General features: G+C 39.3%; 3 protein-coding genes across 3 annotated transcripts; all 3 read left to right on the forward strand.

Moving 5' to 3' along the window:
* The first annotated feature begins 701 nt into the window (after window positions 1-701).
* LOC145480460 (uncharacterized) lies at window positions 702-1,328 on the forward strand. Its single transcript, XM_081458715.1, has one exon. The coding sequence runs from the start codon at window positions 702-704 to the stop codon at window positions 1,272-1,274; it is 573 nt and encodes a 190-aa protein (XP_081314841.1). The 3' UTR covers window positions 1,275-1,328.
* A 2,880-nt stretch (window positions 1,329-4,208) lies between these two features.
* LOC145482919 (uncharacterized) lies at window positions 4,209-8,187 on the forward strand. The gene is made up of 4 exons (XM_081461563.1): window positions 4,209-5,240; window positions 6,631-6,699; window positions 7,219-7,308; window positions 7,871-8,187. Exons 1-4 carry the CDS (start codon window positions 4,209-4,211, stop codon window positions 7,922-7,924), a joined length of 1,245 nt encoding a protein of 414 aa, XP_081317689.1. The 3' UTR covers window positions 7,925-8,187.
* A 1,161-nt stretch (window positions 8,188-9,348) lies between these two features.
* On the forward strand, window positions 9,349-18,529 carry LOC145482815 (uncharacterized). Its single transcript, XM_081461458.1, has 4 exons — window positions 9,349-10,519; window positions 12,214-12,282; window positions 12,786-12,875; window positions 17,709-18,529. Exons 1-4 carry the CDS (start codon window positions 9,485-9,487, stop codon window positions 17,760-17,762), a joined length of 1,248 nt encoding a protein of 415 aa, XP_081317584.1. The 5' UTR covers window positions 9,349-9,484; the 3' UTR covers window positions 17,763-18,529.
* The last annotated feature ends 843 nt before the right edge of the window (window positions 18,530-19,372 follow it).

Genomic DNA, 19,372 nt, shown 5'->3' on the forward strand with positions numbered 1-19,372 from the left:
ACAAAATAAAAATGAGACTGAAAAGGCTCTTGAAATTGTCCGATAGTAGCTTGTTTACTAAGCGTTTCGGGCTGAGTCCTTCTTGAGTGTATCAAACTGAAGAAAGCCTAAAGACAAAACGTTTAATAAACCAGCTACTACTATTTGACAATTTCAAGAGCCTTTTCAGGCTCAAAATTAACTTAGAAGAGAGTCAAGCTACCAAAGTTTAATTAGAAGTTTAAGCATTTAAACTGTGGTTAATGAGCTCTGTAGTCTACATCATAGCTGTCATCTAAGGTTGTCACCAGTTCTGTTATCTTCCCCCTATTAGCCATTGTGCAATAACCTTAGGTTGATGTCCAATGCAAACCAATAGTCTTACCATATGGGAAATCATACCACAAAGCTCCCAGTGATTTTCCACCATGCTCTCATGTGATTTCAGCGTGCTATACCCCTCCCAACTCCTTCAATCCCCAGTTAGTAAAATCCCATTGTTTTCTGACCCTGTCGCAGTTGTGAGCTAGTATTCAAGCTAGGCCGTTCTCCGTTTTCTCTGCCGCCTGCAAAAGGTCCTCACTGGCATTAAACGGTCCCAAATGCCTCCCAAATTAACTCGCCACCCCATAACTATTCAAATTTTGGTTTCAATTTACAATTATTCCCATCCCCCCCGCCCCCCCCCCCCCGCCCCCCCAAGTTACAATGTAGACTAGATAATGCTGTGGGCTGCCTTCACCCTAGCCTTTTTTGGTTTTCTACGTGCAAGTGAATTTACTTGTAATAGCAGTAGTTTTAACCCTACTGTCCATCTTTGGCTAATGGATATTACCTTTATCCCTGACAATGAATCCCACAACCACATGCTTGTTTCCATTAAGCAATCCACAACTGACCCCTTTCGCAAAGGCTGTACCTTAACTATAGCAAGATCCACCACCTCTATCTGTTCTGTGATGGCTATGAAAGACTACCTGCTACGATGTAAACCAGCTGCTACAGGAAATTTGTTTACCTTCACCAATGGCAAGTGGCTCTCCCGTGCCTCCCTGACTAAGGAGCTCCGTTCTGTACTGCAAGGTTGTGGCCTACCTGCTGATCATTATTTCACACACAGTATCCGTATTGGTGCAGCTACCACTGCAGCTGCAGCAGGTGTCCCTTCGTGGCTTATCAAGGTACTGGGTCGCTGGAGCTCAGACTGTTATGAACGCTACATCAGAACTCCTCAAGAAACACTATTAGCTATCCCTAAGAAATTAGTCATGGATAATTCTAATGTTGTAATTTAGGTCTACTATAAGATCTGCTTGGACCCTTTCAGCCTTATTATCAACATGCAAATTTCCTCCCACTGGCTTATCCTATTTACTAACACTAGTCGGTTGAAAGAGATTGATTCCCAAATGGCCTTATTTTTTTAGCACAATTTCTCGTCCTTTACTGCCTACCAAGCAGCAATACTCACTTTAATTTCAATGCTGCTTACACAACTGGGCTGAAAGGGTCAATCATTTAAGTTAATTCCATTATCTATTGATTTATAACTTTGTGAATCTAGTTAGTACTATTCATTGAGAACCATGCTTCTTGTATCTTATTGTGTGTGGCAGACCTCCTACTGCTATGGAGGTCTGCTTTGCTTTTCTTTCCTGTGGGGTGATTGTGTTCACCCCTCCCCCTCTCGGGCTAGCAGTTAGCTCACACAATCGTGGCAGGGAAGTGCAACCTAGGCTGCACTTTGCCCCACAGTAAGTGCTATGGCCACCCTTGGAAATAGGTCCGGATCTCTCCAGGTTAGTGTCATCGTACCATCTGAACTATTGTCCTCCCAAAGGGGCACCTCCTCTTCTGGTCCATGCTATGTTACTTCCAAGGAAATAGGTCCGGATCTCTCCAGGATGGTGCCATCGTAACATTTGACCTATTGTCCACCCAGAAGGAGTCCCCTCTTTTGGTCCCCTTAGTAACATAGGTTCCCCTAGAGACGCCGCTACTCTAGGGGATATAGGCTCTGTCTTCCCTGCTATGTTTTGCCACCATAATCAGTGTTTTGTCTCTGTTTCCTGTATCTACCCAGCAAAAGGGGAGGGGGAATTGCAATCTTGTTACCCATATAAATATCCTCGCTGGTACTGTTAGATCTGCCCCTCCCCCTGTGTGGGTGTGGCTTTAATAATTTACACTAAATTGCACACCAGCAGAATCTCATTACGGCGAACCAACTAGGAAGGTGATCTTTTCCGTAAACAGATAACGGATTTGGACCCAATTCTGATTTGTTGAGCATGTGCATATTACTTGTATTCCACTCTTTAACCAATCTGATGTGGTTGGAAATCCATGAATTGCTGCCTTTCAGTCTGAAGACGGCTAAAGTTCGTTATGTTTAAAGATGGCCAAAAGAATTCTTTGTACACCCTAATTAAGACGCTGTCACGGTATATTTGCTCAAAACTGTTATAAATTCACGAAATGATCCCTAAATTTATGTAGTAAGAACTTAATTAGCTCTAACGAAATGATGATTAAAGGCAATTTCTTGAAGAACGTCCACAGTGCAGCATCAATTTGGCAAAATTTCAACGATTTTTGAGCCAAACTTGAACTTTTGAAAAACTGACAGCCTGATGCTTTTTCAAAACTCCACATCGCAATCGGTTTCCATGGCCGCTATCGTTAAGCCCCGGCCAAACGATCGCAACATGTCAACGCAACATATCGCAACAATGTTGGACGCAACATCTTGCGCGCGTTTCACCACCCTGTTGTGGTGTGTTGCGACGTGTTGCGACATGTTGGGTGTTGTTGGCTCAAATTTGACCATTTTCAAATTTGAGCCAACAAGACACAACATGTCGCAACACTTCGCAACAGGGTGGCCAAACGCGTGCAACATGTTGCGCCCAACAATGTTGCGATATGTTGCGCTGACATGTGGCTATCGTTTGGCCGGAGCTTTAGCCATCATTACTTCCTAATGGGTTTTAATCATTTGTCGAGTACTGCTCTACAAAATAAAGGCATTGTTGTTCAGCTTCCAAGGATCGATATATGTTTTTGAGATTTCCAAAATCCTGCTAAAAATGGTGACGGTGTCCCTTGAAGCATCCAGGCAACATATCTGAAACTAAAAAGAGACCGAATATAAAGGAGTGCAGCACTATAGTTTGACTCGAATGTATAAATAATTCAAACTATCAAACAACAACGTACGCTTTGTTTGTTTGTTTATTTGTTTGTTTGTTTTCTTTTTTCATCCTTTTGTTTGCAATGCAACATAATACACAAAGTGCAAAAATTAGGTAAGGTTCCGTGCTCACTGTAATAATTTAAAGCTAACGGAGAAGAGTAACTATCAGCAAAATGCTTTTCTTCATCCAATTTACACACAGTAAAATTACCCCTTGTAAATATTAATCGAACGGATGCGAAAACAATTATATGTGAACATTATTTTCCAACAAACACACTTATTCAAACCTCATTTTTTGTAGTCCATTATGACATTAAACACCGCAATAAGAAATAATGTAAACGGGTGGCAAAAGGTGTTGATTAATCCTCATGGGACAGTAGTAAATGATTTAAATTCATGTCGCGTACCAAATGAAGCTTTATGTTCCAAGTTTCCATTTAAAAAAAAAAAGAAAATAAAATAAACCTTCTTGACATGTGCAAGGTTTTCTTTCTTGCTTTTATATTTCTTTGAATGTAACTTCAAACACTGCACAGGGAGACAATTCCGTGACCAAAAAATTTTCAGCCCAGGGAGTTTATAAAAGAGAGAGAATTGAAAAAAGTTTAAAAACAATATCTTGTTAGAGACACTTTGGCTAAATTGTAATTCCCAGAGAGAAGATCGCAGCGGCTGCCATAATTATCAACTTTAGACGGATATTTCCTTGGGTTGTTATGCAAGTTAATTTGTTAGCAAATCAGTACTGTCTTTTGACAGCCACCTTTCAGTTTGAAGAAATTTCTAAATAAATCGAGCTGGTTCAAGTTTTATGTCAAAAGGTAGTGATCTTCAACAGTAATAAGTAAACATTACAAAGGATTTCCATATGATAAGAAAACACTATTAACCCCTCCTTCTCTGTTCACTAATTGCGTTTGCGAGTAACACCTGTTTGGAATTTTAATATTGAAAATAGATTCGTCAATCATTGTTCGACGTTTTCGAAACTCGACAAGAAACCTTCATTTCAAGCTCAGGAAACGCCATGCTATCACAAGCAGTGTATGCACTAGAAATTAGCCAAAGGCCTATAAATAACATTGATAATACTGGTTCAACCGAAGAATATCCGAGAGAAAACGAAATGAACACAAATCGTCAAAGTCAGCTGTCAGCGATCTTCACTCCAATTTTGATCGCTATGAAATTGACGGGGCAGTTCTTCGGAGAAACTGCACTGGGTGAGATAGGTCGTTTGAGAATATGCTACATTTCGCGATTCTTCAGCACGCTCGTCGTTCTGGGCCAATGGCTACTCGTGGTATTGAGTGTTGTAAGTCATTTTCACATAGGTTTCTCGACAACGCCGGAGTTTTTCTTCTTATTGGTTACTACCATTTGGCATGCCCAATGTGCTAGTAGCACCACCGTTTGCTTGGTCGTTTTGCCATTAGCGCAAAACAGACGACCATCGAGATTTGCTCGATTTCTTTCCAGTTTTGGCACGAACGCACCCGAACTAGAAGGGATGAAGGAAAAAGCAGTGAAAGGTTTAACTTTGGGTTGTCTTGCAGCTCTGATCAATACCGTTGTCGTCACCTATTTCAGTGTCTGCTATAGAGGTATAATCTCTATTTTCCCACCATGGTATCCACACTCAGATACGTACTTGGCAGTGCGGGTGATAGAGATGGTCTTTGGGACTTTCGACTCCTTCGCTTGGATTCTTCCAGCCTTGATCATCTGCATCACCTGCATGCTCCTGGAAAAGACGTTCGAAACTCTGCAAAATAAAATGTCAAAGGAATCCATCCACCCTTTCCCAATAGCACACCTGAGGCGGGAACACCTGAAGCTTTGTGAGATGGTAGAGCTGGCTAATGCTGTGTTCTCGCCGCTCCTCTTTGTAATCGTTTCACTAGACATACCACTTTTGTGTATCAACTTCCATCAACTCATCAAGTCGGCAAGCAGCCAAAAAGACACCATCGTTATTATCAGCTACCTCTACTGGAGTTTGTGTATAGCGACTTTGCTAGGGGTTGTTTTCATGTTTGGAAGCCGCGTTAACGAGAAGGCAAGTCTTAACTGTCTTAAAAAAAGATCTTTTATCTTCTTTCATTATATATCAGATTTTACTATCTACGATTCAAAATGCATCGAAGCTGTACTTTCAATCAGCATTTTTCAGTGGCCTCTTTCGTTTTTTCACCGTAGCAGAAATAAAATGTTTTAAAATTTGTGCATTAATGTTTTGCACATTTTACTATATACGTAGTAAGTACATTAAGAGTCATTAATTATGTATACTATACCATACGATTCTCATAAAAAAAAAAAACAGAAGTAAAAAACTCGGATATAAAATATATGTTACTGTAGGCCACATTCGTCTTTAATTTATTCATTTTCATTTGCTTCGGCACATCTCTGAGGCGATTAAAAAGCCTCAAAGTGATTTTCAGCAGATTTAAATTAAATTGCTTCCATTTATTTAACATTTACACTATTTCTTTTTTTGAAAAATTTGTATTAATATCTCGTGGAACAGGACACTAATGAATTTCCTTTATATTGCTTCCATTTTTAAGTGCAGTTTCCTAATTATTTTGGGCTTTTTATTGGGGTCGGTTGGGCAAATTTGATGCAAAGCAAATTTTAAAGAAACCAATCGTATGTGTATACATCATGATTGTCGAGAAAAAGAAATCAAAAAGCAATTATGTCATTTTAAACACCGTAGTAAGATCAACACATTCGGCACGAAAACGAAAATGTGTACGGCTCCAAAAATGTTTACTCAGAAACAGTGTGTACGTAGAATTGAAAACTCGGTACAACTCTGGGGATTACAGTAAACGTTTCTCTTTATTCTTGCTGTAAAACTGACGCACCCTGTATATAGGTTACATTGTAATTTAGCCTTATCAACCAATCAGCTCTTTAACCCAACCTGTGATATTTGAAAAGGACGTTTGTCAAAAAGGTTTCTAGTGGTTGTATGTTGCGTGAGAACGCATACCTTTCACAACAATCATTCCCCACACGACCAACTGATCGACTGCTCATTTGCATTATCTGGTCACTACTCCAGGTCCCTATAGCTACCCTATCACGTTAATCACCTGCTGAAAGAATAAATTAACAGCGAGATTTCACGGAAGACCAGGTGACTGACCGCTAATTTGCATAAATCTGCCCGGATCACTCCTAAAACTCCCTCTAGCTATATCCTATCACTCGTTAAAAATGGAGTATGTTTTGCCCCTTATCACTTTGCCATAGTGATGCAGATTGAACTGCTTTAGATCTGGGACTCTCTACTCATAAATCATTTCACTCCAGATGTAAACTAAATGTTCCTTATTCGTATTATATGGCAACAGTAAGTCTTAAAGTGTTATAAGACACCATAAGCTGCATTATATTTTGAAGTCGGCTTATTTCCCGAAACTTTTTACTTGCAGGCTCACAGTTTCTATGAAACCTTACAGAAATCTAAGTTTTCTGTCGAAGACATAAAAGAACATACTGAGGTACGTGCTGGAAACGAAAAGGGTTTTTCAATCATCATCAGGAGTCGAACGAAACACGAGGTCCATACCCTTACAAACAATGAACAAAACAATAGCGTTATCAATACTGTGCAAATGCAACAGTAATCGCTAAATGTTATATATATGACTTTGTGGGGAAAAGAAAGAAAAGAAGAAAAATATTCATCAATTATGACATCGGTTCTTTGCCAAAGTGCGCAGTAACATCGTTAGCCTCTTGTAGGAAACAGAAAATTTTTCTGCATTTAAATAATGCTGCAGAAGTGTAGTCCCCTCTCGCGAACCCATGTACAAAATTGCAGCAGAAAAAAACCATCGGAGCAAGGATGTTAACCAACTCCACAGTCAACTCACATATGAAAACGGGTCTAGGATACAACTCAAATCATTTTCTCTCACTTCGAATTCATCGAAATATTTTATGACCTAGTCAACCGACCAGTCTAGTAAAATATACCACAATGTTAATGGCATCGTAATGGTTTTTATTTTGTGTAGTTGATGCTCTTCCTTGCCCACTTGCGGGGAGATCCCATCGGATTGTCTGTGGGGGGATTGGCGGTTATCAGCAAGTCGGTGTTTCTCACGGTTAGTATACAAATGACAAAAAATTATGACTGTAAATAAGAAATACTACATTACTGCATTATATAGATAGGGCGTTTGAGGAGGGCTTCAAAGCTTAAGCGGGTAAATAGGCTATTTCATCTTAAAAAAAATCAGGAGTCGGGAATCAGGGGTCGGACGTCGAGAGTCGAGAGATTCGAGTTTCGAGACAATACTAATTGGTTGATTGATTGATTAATTGATCGATCGATCGATCGTTTGATTTATGGACTGGTTGATTTAATGTTTGGACTGCAGGCTTCCTGTTTAACAAGCTCTTTTTACGGTCTTGAATCTCAGTCCCTCAGTTTTTTCCATGGTTACATGAGATCGCTTCCCGTAGAAAAAAAATGTCTGGGCCAGGTAACCACAACGGAAATTTTACCACTACTTGAATTGAGGGTTAGCAGAAATCGGCATCTTCCACCTGAATCTGTATACTCCCACCCCCTTCCCCACCCCCACCTGAAAGTTATCTTATAGCTTAAACTGACGTGTATATAAGCGTCTCTTGCATTACACCTTACCTTATTTGGTTCCATAGCTCTTTGGATTAATTGTGTCGTACTTCATCGTACTGGTGACGTTACCAAGTTAAGCTCACGGAGAGAAGAATACCCAAAGAGAGCTAAAGTTGTAGAAGCTTGGAATTTAGCTTCCAACTCAGGAGTGCTCAGCAGGACATTCACGGGTTGCAATATTACAGGATGTGGCCTTGTTAAAGCTGTTGTTCATTGGAAGTTTGAGACATCCAAAGAGAACAAAAGCAAAACAACAAACCCAGAAGAGCACATTTCGAAACAACTTTGCGTCTGACAAACCAGCTATACACTAAGCAAAGTTGGTTTTCTGACCTCTTCATGCCCGGAAACTGTGGAAACTATTTTGCTGTTACTTAACCAGACAACTTAGAAACGAGTTGAGCAATCATAATTTTACCGGGAATAAACTAGGAGATGTGATTGTAAATCCACGAATTGTTGCCGTAAGGTTCAATTTGAAGATGGCCAGGGGTCGTTATGCTTGGAAATGGCCAAAATAATTCTCTGTGTAACTTAATAATACAGGCAAAAGACTGAAACTGAAAAATGACCCAAAAAAGAGGGCAACACTATTGCTGACTCTAATAAATTGTTCAAACTAAAAAACAGCGACGCAACTTTTCTTACCATAATATATACTAGGTAAAAAATTAGTAAGACTCCGTAGTCACTGTAATATTGTAAACCTTATGGAGTAGAGTAACGAGGAGCAAATTGCTCCTTCTCATCCGATTGATCATGAATATCAATTAGAAAATATCTTTACACACCTTTACACCTGGTAAATATTGAACGGGAATGAAAAAGATAACTTTTGAACGTTTTTTCTACCACCAATACACTGATTCAAACCCTTTCGGAGTCCATTAATACATTACGTATAATAAGGAATATATAGTAAACACGTAGGATAAAGTATTAATTAAACCCCTAGGAACAGAAGTGATTGAAATTCATTTCACGTACCAAATGAAGCTTTAAGTTCCCAATTTCCATTTTTAGAAAAACAACAAACAACAAACAAACAAACAAAACGAATAAGAATTCAACACAAAGTTTTCTTTCTTACCTCTTTATTCCTCTGAATGTAACTCCAAACACTAAATAATTTAATATGGAAAAAATTCCACGACCAAACATTTCAGCCAAAGCAGTTTATCAAAGAGGAAGACATGAAAAAAAGATTAAAACATGTACAATATCCTGTTGAGACCCTCTGGCCATACTGTAATTGGTTGAATGAAGATCAGCGGCTGCCATAATGGTCAACTTTGGATGGAGTCTTCCCTAAGTTGTTATGCAAGTTCATTTGTTAAGCAATCAGCACTGTCCTTTGACAGCAACCTTTCGTTTAAAAAACTATTCTAAATCATTGGAATCGAGCTGGTTTAAGTTTTATGTCAAAAGGTAGTGATCTTTATAGTCAGCAGTAATAAATAAACACGGCAAACGATTTCCATATGATAACAAAACATTATCAAGTTCTCTGCAGTGTAATTGAGTTTGCGAGTAACACCTGTTTGAAGATTTAATATTCAGAATAAATTCGTCCATCATTGTACGACGTCTTCGAAACTCAACACTGAGAAACCTTCATTTCAAGCTCGGAAAACGCCATGCTATCATCACGAGCAGTGTATCCTCCAGAAATTAGCCAAAGTTCTATAAATAACACTCATAATACTGGTTCAACCGAAGAATATCCGAGAGAAAACGAAATGAACACAAATCGTCAAAATCAGCTCTCAGCGATCTTCAGTCCAATTTTGATCGCCATGAAATTGTCTGGGCAGTTTTTCGGAGAAACCGCACCGGCTGAAATAGGTCGCCGAAGAACAGGCTACATTTCGCGATTTTTCAGCACGCTCGTCGTTCTGGGCCAATGGCTACTCGTGGTATTGAGTGTTATAAGTCATTTTCACATAGGTTTCTCATCCACGCCGAAGTTTTTCTTCCTATTGGTTACCACCATTTGGTATGTCCAATGCGCAAGTAGTACCGCCGTTTGCTTGGTCGTTTTGCCATTAGCGCAAAACAGACGACCATCGAGATTTGCTCGATTTCTTTCCAGTTTTGGCACAAACGCACCCGTACTAGAAGGGATGAAGGAAAAAGCAGTGAAAGGTTTAACTTTGGGTTGTCTTGCAGTTCTGATCAATACCGTTGTCGTCACCTATTTCAGTGTCTGCTATAGAGGTATAATCTCTATTTTCCCACCATGGTATCCAAACTCAGATACGTACTTGGCAGTGCGAGTGATGGAAGTGGTCTTTGGGACTTTCGACTCCTTCGCTTGGATTCTTCCAGCCATGATCATCTGCATCACCTCCATGCTCCTGGAAAAGACGTTCGAAACTCTGCAAAATAAAATGTCCAAGGAATCCATCCCCTCTTTCACCATAGCACACCTGAGGCGGGAACACCTGAAGCTTTGTGAGATGGTAGAGCTGGCTAATGCTGTGTTCTCGCCGCTCCTCTTTGTAATCGTTTCACTGGACATACCGCTTTTGTGCATCAGCTTCCATCAACTCATCGAGTCGGCAAGCAGCCAAAAAGACACCATCGTTATTATCAGCTACCTCTACTGGAGTTTGTGTATAGCGACTTTGCTAGGGGTTGTTTTCATGTTTGGAAGCCGCGTTAACGAGAAGGTAAAGAGATATTTTATCTACTTTAATTATATTGCGGATTTGTGCCATCTAGGATTCAAAGTTTGTCGGAGTTGTACTTTTAATCGGCATTTTTTAGTGGTCTTTTTTGGCTTTGCACTGTACCAGAAATTTCCAAATGTTTTAAAACCTAGTACATAAATGTTTTTTTTTTCTTTAAGCTATAGTCCGTAAATTAAGTGTATTATGCCATAGATAATCATCAAAAAGCAAAACTAAAAAAAAGCTTTGATATAAAATACCTTTTTCTGTAAGCCACAGCCATCAGAGGTATAATCATTTGTCTTTAATTTATTCATTTTGATTTGCGTCGGCATATCTATGGGGCGATTAAAAGCCTCAAAGTGATTTCCAGCAGATTTATATGAAATTGCATCCATTTATTTTACATTTACACTGTTTCCTTTTTAGAAATTTCTATTTAATATCTTGCAGAGCAGAACACTAATGAATTTCCTTTATACTGCTTCCCTTTTTAAGTGCCATTTCCTTATTATTATTATTATTATTATTATTATTATTATTATTATTATTATTGTTGTTGTTGTTGTTGTTATTAATTTTTTTTATTGGGTTCAGCGTGGACAAATTTGATGCAATGCAAATTTTAAAGAAAGTAATCGTTTGTATATAAATCATGATTATCGAGAAAACGAGATCAAAAGTAAATATGCCATTTAACCCTGAGTAAAGTCAACACGTTCGGCACGAAAACGAAAATGTGTACAGCACCGCAAATTTTTACTCAGAAAGTGTGTACGATGAAAATGGAACTCGGTACAGCTCTGGGTATTATAGTAAATGTTTATGTTTTGTTGTTGCTGTTGCTGTGAAACCGACGCACCCAGCTGTAGTTTGTATTATAACCTATTTCAGCCTTATCAATTAATCAGGTCTTGAAACGGACATGTTCATATCATACATTTGACAAGGGTTGTCAAAAAGCTTTTGAGGAGTTGTATGTTGCGTGAAACAGCATAAATTTTACAGTAATCATTCGGCCCACAAGAACGACCTACCGCCTGCTCGTTTGCATTATCTGGTCACTCCTATAGCTCTCTCTAATTATGCTATCACGTTAATCACCCGCTGACAGACTATATTAACAGCGGGAGTTGACGGACGACCAACCGATCGACCACTAATTTGTCTGATGACTCCATTCACTCCCGCCTTTGGTGTATGAGCTATCACTCGTTAAAAATAGAGTATTTTTTGCCCCTTATCACGTTGTCATAGTAATGTAGATTGAACTTCCTTGGATCTCGGACTATCTGCTCATAAATCACTTCAGTCCAGGTGTACACGCAACGTTCCTTTTTCGTGTTATAAGGCAACAGCATACTATGTTTTTGTTCCCTTTTTAGCCTTGACCGTGCACAAAACACAACAGCTGCTTACTCCGTACTGAGGAACTAACCAATAGAAACGTGTTGGTTACGTAATTTATGCATAGTGTATGAGCACAAAACAAAAGACTGTGCACGGTCGTGGACCTTCCAACATAAATCTTGGCATCTTTGTTTACTCCTTTGATGTTTGCCTTGCTTCGTAATTTATAACCAGTCCCCTCTATTAACTATGGCAACAGTAAGTTTTTAAGTGTTGTAAGACACCAAAATTATGTTGCATTATATTTTAAAGTCGGCTTATTTTCCCAAACTTTTTACATGCAGGCTCACAGTTTCTATGAGACCTTACAGAAATCTAAGGTTTCTGTCGAAGACATAAAAGAAAACACTGAGGTACGTGCTGGAAACGAAAAGGGTGTTTTAATGATCATCAGGGGTCGAGCCGAACACATACCCTTACAAACAATGACCAAAATAATAGCGTTAACAATATGGGGCAAATGCAACAGTAATTTCTAAACATTGTATATATAACTTTGTGAAAGCAAAAAGGAAATAAAGAAAAAAGGTGCATCAATTTTTTTTTCCAATAGAGTGCCCGATAACATTGTTAGCCTCTCGAAGATTCTTGATGAGTCCATCTTACCAATCCTCGCAGGCCAACTCATTTAAAGAAAATTGTAGTATATAAAAACCTTGGGAGCAAGGACTGGAACCAATACCAAACCCACCCCACATATGAAGGCGGGTTCAGGATTAGAGGCCAAATCACTGTCTCTCGCTTCGAATCAGTTGATCAATTAATAATTAAAATATTCTATGACCCAGTCTTCCAACCAGTGATGTGAAATAGATTATAATGTTAATTACATCGTAATGGTTTTTATTCTGTGTAGTTGATGCTCTTCCTTGCCCACCTGCGGGGAGATCCCATCGGATTGTCTGTGGGGGGATTGGCAGTCATCAGCAAGTCGGTGTTCCTCACGGTTAGTATACAATTGACAAACAATGATGACTGTAAATAGCAACTCAGGCAGTTTAAGGCCTGGGTCAGGACTGTAAAGTAGAAGTATGGCTGGGCAACTATATCTCTTGTTATATTTGTTTTACCAAGCTGAACTTTTCCCTGATTAAAAAACTCACGCGACATGTCATTTGATCATTTTGTTAAAATTTGGTAAATCGGCGAATTGGTGGCGAATTTTCATGCTATCGGTCAATAAATGAGTGTTTGCGATGCAAATTTAAATTATCTACCTTGCTACGTTTGGAATGATCTCCCTTGATTTCGTTTATGGAAGATATAAATGATCAAAAGTCGAATTTTGTTGAAAAAAGTACCTTTCACCCTATAAAATGTTTCTGTGAAAAGAGGGACGGTCATTCCAAACGTGAGAGGATGGTAATAATTGATCTGCATCTCTAACGCGGTTTTGCAGGATGTTATTACTAAAAACCGCCACCAATGAATGAGTTGCCAGTAATCAGATACCCATGTTTGCGTAAAGAACTCTGGGATCGTCAGGGGGCAAACATTGCAAGTCGCTAGAAGGAAATATATGGCGCAATGTTGTTTCGACGCCCAAAAACATGGTTTTGGAGAGAGATCAACGCTTTTTCGCCGTTGTTTTATCGCAAATGGATTTTCGCAATGTTGATACATGGAAAATGTAAGTTTTTGTTTGAATAACCGTGAAATAAATGATAAAATTTACCGATAAACTCCCTCTTGCCTGCGTGATTGTGAAATACATTGAAGAGAATATTGAAAATTTCAATACACGCCTGATCTCGAGAGGCTACCCGGAACAAATGGTAGAAAAGACCCTCCAAGAAGTTAAATATAAAGACAAAAAAGAAGCTCTAAAACAGAAATCGAAAATTGCAGAAGGAACTACTACCCTTTGTGTCGGGCAATTTCACTCAACCGTCAATACCAAACTTTGGAAAGCAGAATCACGCACAAATGGCAATTTTAAATACAAATACTCCGAGATATATTCAAGGAGCCACCCTTGATCTGTTATAGAAAAGGAAAATTACTGAAATACGTGCTTGTAAAAGTAAAACAAAGGCTTTGAGCAACACAGTAGCCACACAGCATGAGTCGCGAGGACTCATTTGTCATTAAATCAACCCCAGACAGTACAATGATCGCCACCGCGCTCATTTCCAGTACTATTTGCATGACTGAACTTTCAAATAAGCCAAAAGTAGCCTGTACACAACTTAAAAGGCTTTACTGGGTTATTTCTTCTCGATTTATACCTAATTAATTTTGTAATATTTTCAGACCATTACGCGATGTAAATTTCGCAATAAACCTCACGCAAGCAGCGGAGTTTATCGGTAGATTTTGTCACATATTTCACGGTTATTCAAACAAAAACTTACATATTCCACATATCAACATTGCCCAAATCCATTCGCGGTAAAAACGACGGCGAAAAAGCGTTGATCTCTCTCAAAAATCGTTTTGTTGTACCTCGAAACGACTCTTCGCCATACATTTCCTTTGAGCGACTAGCGATATTTGCCCCCTGACGATCCCACAGTTCTTCGCGCAAACACGGGTATCCGATTACTGGCAACTCATTAATTCCTCAAATAGTGGCTATTTTCCGCTAAACGTCACGTGACATGCCACGTGACCTGTCAGAAGTATCAGTAGCGTCGCGCACAGTTTTTGAAAATAGATTACGTCACCAGAGACCCCACACATGACACAGACAAGAATTACAGTCCGGTAGAAGGTTTTGTTATGGGCGCGTTGTATTCTGAACCAGAAAATCAGGCAAAAAAGAAGGATTGGTGGTCTAGGTTCTTGCTTAGCTTAAATAATGTTAGAAAGCAAACACTGCTGCCGTGGGTAATGTAAAACGGATTCAAGGTGTCCAAAAAAGAGCCTGAATGTCACAAATTGCTCCAGGATCTTACAAAGCTGCAGTGACAGTCGGACAGATCTAGAAACCATCAGAAATTAGAAGTCGAGAACTTTTAGCGCGGCGGTTGTGACTAGCCGATTAGAATACTTCACAGGGAAACGTATTACGATGGATCGGAAGAATCTTATCCATTGTTAATCGTGGCCTTAAGAGAAGACTTATCAGCTGACCTATTGCCAAAAATTCCCAAATTTGTACAACCTGAGCCGTCCACTCAAGCAAATACGATAGAACAGGAGGACATAATTATTATCCCTGAGACAATTCCAAATGCATGGCAGAATTAGGTTTACTGTGCAATATAGAGGACCTAGATTTTAATAGAGCCATTTATTCGACCACATAAACGAATCTGTGACTGTTAGCAGGCCTCAACTGCATATATTTCATAGATAAATATGGTCCGATACGTGTAACATAAATAGCACGGGCTAAAACTGTCTTTGTATATGCCAAGACAGAGTGGGCCAATTTCATCACGGCAAGGCAACCAATCGGATCGAATCTATGGCATTTCTTTGCTGGCTTGCTGGCTTTCTTGTAAGTAATACACCTGGATGTCGAGTATAATCGTATGATCTACTAAGATCTAATAAGGACGTAACGACGCATAAACAGCCTTTGTATTTACCATCATACTTTGCCGCCCTCTTTCAATCTCTGTATTATTATTATTCCAAGGTACGTGTTGGGAGTTTTCTCTAACATTTGAGGCCATCAGCGCGCGAAATTGCTCACTGAGTATTGAGCTGCAGCGCTCGCGAGCGCCGTTGTCCCATACGTCGCTTTCAAAGAAGTAACGCATGAAATGGTTTGTTTGTCTGAGTCACACCGGGGATTAAATTTTCGTGACGCCATTTGTGCGCGACGCTATTCTAGTTTAAAATATTCAGGACGTCAAAACCCAACTGTGTGCTATATCTGGTTTCATTGCCATTTATACCTTCAGAAATATAACTAATAAATTATTTTCACCGGTAAAAGCCTTGAGAAATACTACATTACTACATTACTACATTACTACATTGACAGGGCGTTTGAGGAGGGGCTTCAAAGCTTAATTTAAATAGGATTTTTCAACTTGAAAAGAAAATCAGGAGCCGGGAGTATGTAGTTTCGAGTTTTGAGTTTCAAGACACTATACTGCACATCTGAGCGAAACGCTACACAGCATACATAACAATACCAACAAACAGTAGAGACAATACAAAGAAACAATACATAAATAGATACGTTCTTTGTTTCTGTGTTTTCATGACTTGAAACTGGAATAACTCCGCTTGACTCTTCAAGCAGTTTCGAGTGACTGCCGCTGTCCTGATTTTTGTTCTTTTTGGAGTGCTTGCTTGCTGTTTTACCTATTTACTTAACTGATTGATTGATTGTTTGATTGATTGATTGATTGATTAACCGACAGACCGATCGACCGACCGACCGACTGAATGACTGAATGACTGAATGACTGAATGACTGAATGACTGAATGACTGAATGACTGAATGACTGAATGACTGAATGACTGAATGACTGAATGACTGAATGACTGAATGACTGAATGACTGAATGACTGAATGACTGAATGACTGAATGACTGACTGACTGACTGACTTGGCTGACTGACTGACCGACTTACTTCCTACTTGATTGATTGATTGATTGACTAACTCATCATCATCATCATCATCATCATGTTATTTAGTAGTCAACAACTTAGTTATCATCATTTTATTTAGCAATGCAGGACTGACTGACTGACTTACTGATTGATTGATTGATTGATTGATTGGCTGACTGACTAGTGATGACTGACTGACCGATTGACTGACTGACCGATTGACTGATTGACTGATTGACTGATTGACTGATTGACTGATTGACTGATTGACTGATTGACTGATTGACTGATTGACTGATTGACTGATTGACTGATTGACTGATTGACTGATTGACTGATAATTGACTGACTGACTGACTGACTGTCTGACTGACTGAATGACTGACTGACTGATGACTGACTGACTGACTGACTGACGAACGGACTGACTGATTGACTGATTGACTGATTGACTGATTGACTGATTGACTGATTGACTGATTGACTGATTGACTGATTGACTGATTGACTGATTGACTGATTGACTGATTGACTGATTGACTGATTGACTGATTGACTGATTGACTGATTGACTGATTGACTGATTGACTGATTGACTGATTGACTGATTGACTGATTGACTGATTGACTGATTGACTGATTGACTGATTGACTGATTGACTGATTGACTGATTGTCTGATTGACTGATTGACTGACTGACTGATTATCTGACTGACTGACTGACTGGCTGGCTGACTTATGACTGACTGACTGACCGACTGATTGACTGATTGACTGATTGACTGATTGACTGATTGACTGATTGACTGATTGACTGATTGACTGATTGACTGATTGACTGATTGACTGATTGACTGATTGACTGATTGACGGATTGACTGATTGACGGATTGACTGATTGACTGATTGACTGACTGACTGACTGACTGATAATTGACTGACTGACTGACTGACTGACTGTCTGACTGACTGAATGACTGACTGACTGATGACTGACTGACTGACTGACTGACGAACGGACTGACTAATCGAGCTGTCTTTTCGGTCGCGAGCTCGCAGATCTCAGGTGTTTCAGGAGATCGTTTCCAGAGAGAGAGAGAGAAAAAAAAAAAGAACGAAAATTTTACCAATACTTGAATGAGGATTAGCATAAATCGGCATCTTCCACCCGAATCTGCATACCTCCCCCTCCCCCAACCCTCCTGAAAGTTAACTTATGATATGTTACACTTACGCGTGTTTTGTTTGCGGTTCCACAGCTCTTTGGATTAATTGTGTCGTACTTCATCGTACTGGTGACGTTACCAAGTTAAGCTGACGGAGAGAAGAATACCCAATGAGAGCTAAAGCTGTAGAAGCTTGCAATTTAGTTTCAAACAAGCTTCTTATTGCATCAAGGCAGAAGTTATAAGAAGTTATGGAAAGTCCCTCGATTACTATAAACGAGAACGCAGTAGAGCAAGTAGTCTCCACTAAATCCCTTGGAGTTTATGTCGATCAAAATGTAAACTGGGAGTGTCATATTGAAAATATCTCTAAGAAGATAGCTTGTGCCATTGGTGCAATTACTCGAATTCGGCATCTCACTCCATTCAATATTTTGATTAAAGTTTATAATAGCCTTGTTCAACCACATTGTGATTATTGCTATGTAGTGTGGGGAAACTGTAACAAGGGCCTTTATGAAAAACTCCAAAGGCTTCAAAATAACGCAGCTCGCACCCCAATTTCTGCGAGCTATGATAGTAATATGGATGATTTGTTTCGGGCACTGGGGTGGCGAAGACTCTACTATCAAAGATTGGAACAGAAGTCTATCCTAATGTATAAAACACTACGTGGTATGACACCTGATTATCTAAGATCAAGATTCGTATATCGTGACAATGTAAGTGCTTATCTTTTAAGGAATACCGAAAACAAATTAGTTCTTCCATAACCTCGAACTGATTATCTTAGAGAGGTTTTTCGTATAGCGGACCTATAGACCTTAGACAAGTATCTTCACAGATCGATTTCAAATCTAAATTAAGTTGCCATAGTTTTAAGTAATATCTTAATTTTAAGTAGTTTTTTAGACACGGCCTCCATGAAAAGCATTTTTTTAAAATTTGAATTGTTGTTGCAGCTAGGTAAATCGGTAGATAGTCCAGTAACTTAATTGACTGATGGAAAAACCGTGTATAAATAAAGTTATCTCATCTTATCTTATGTTACCTGTTGTAAGTTGTTTGCTTAAAACCGGCTTACAAAAGTGTGGGGAGGGGAGGGGAGAAGGGGGGGGGGGCCTCATGGCACCCCAGGACACCCCTAGCGATGAATTATCAGAGTCTGAAATAGAATTTGCCGACTAATAAATATATTCAAACACACGTTTCTTATGGTTGTCTTGACGTGATTATATGCTAACCTGACGGTGAAAAATATTCGATTCACGCGGACCCCTATTAAAGCGGTCAACCCCTAAAAAGCGCCACCTCCCATTTCCCTGAGAGTGGCCACTTAATAGGGGTTCGACTGTAGTTGATAATCTCCTATTAGAAGACAGTTAACAAATTGACGTCAGTTTTTCATACGTCTGCCCTGTTATTGATCATACATTTCGTCATAACATTGTCAAAGTAGCTGTGGAACTACGAGGCGGTAGCTAGCCGAGACGATCTGCAGACTACTTTGACAATGTTATGACGAAATTCATTGTCAACGTAACAGGAGAGACGCAGGACAAACTGACGTCAGTTCTTTTTTCGGTGGTTTTTGCTTTGTTTTTAATGACTAAAAGAATAAATTGTAAATTCATGTGTCTTTCCGCTTATAGGCGACTCTTTGTTTACACTTTTTGCCTCATTAGCATTTGCTTATCGCTATCTGATGACGCTAATCAAAGAAGAACTCTGAATATTGAAAGGGCATAACAGTTTCA

Source organism: Orbicella franksi, chromosome 3 (genome assembly GCF_964199315.1).
Source record: "Orbicella franksi chromosome 3, jaOrbFran1.1, whole genome shotgun sequence".
Lineage (NCBI taxonomy): Eukaryota > Metazoa > Cnidaria > Anthozoa > Scleractinia > Merulinidae > Orbicella > Orbicella franksi.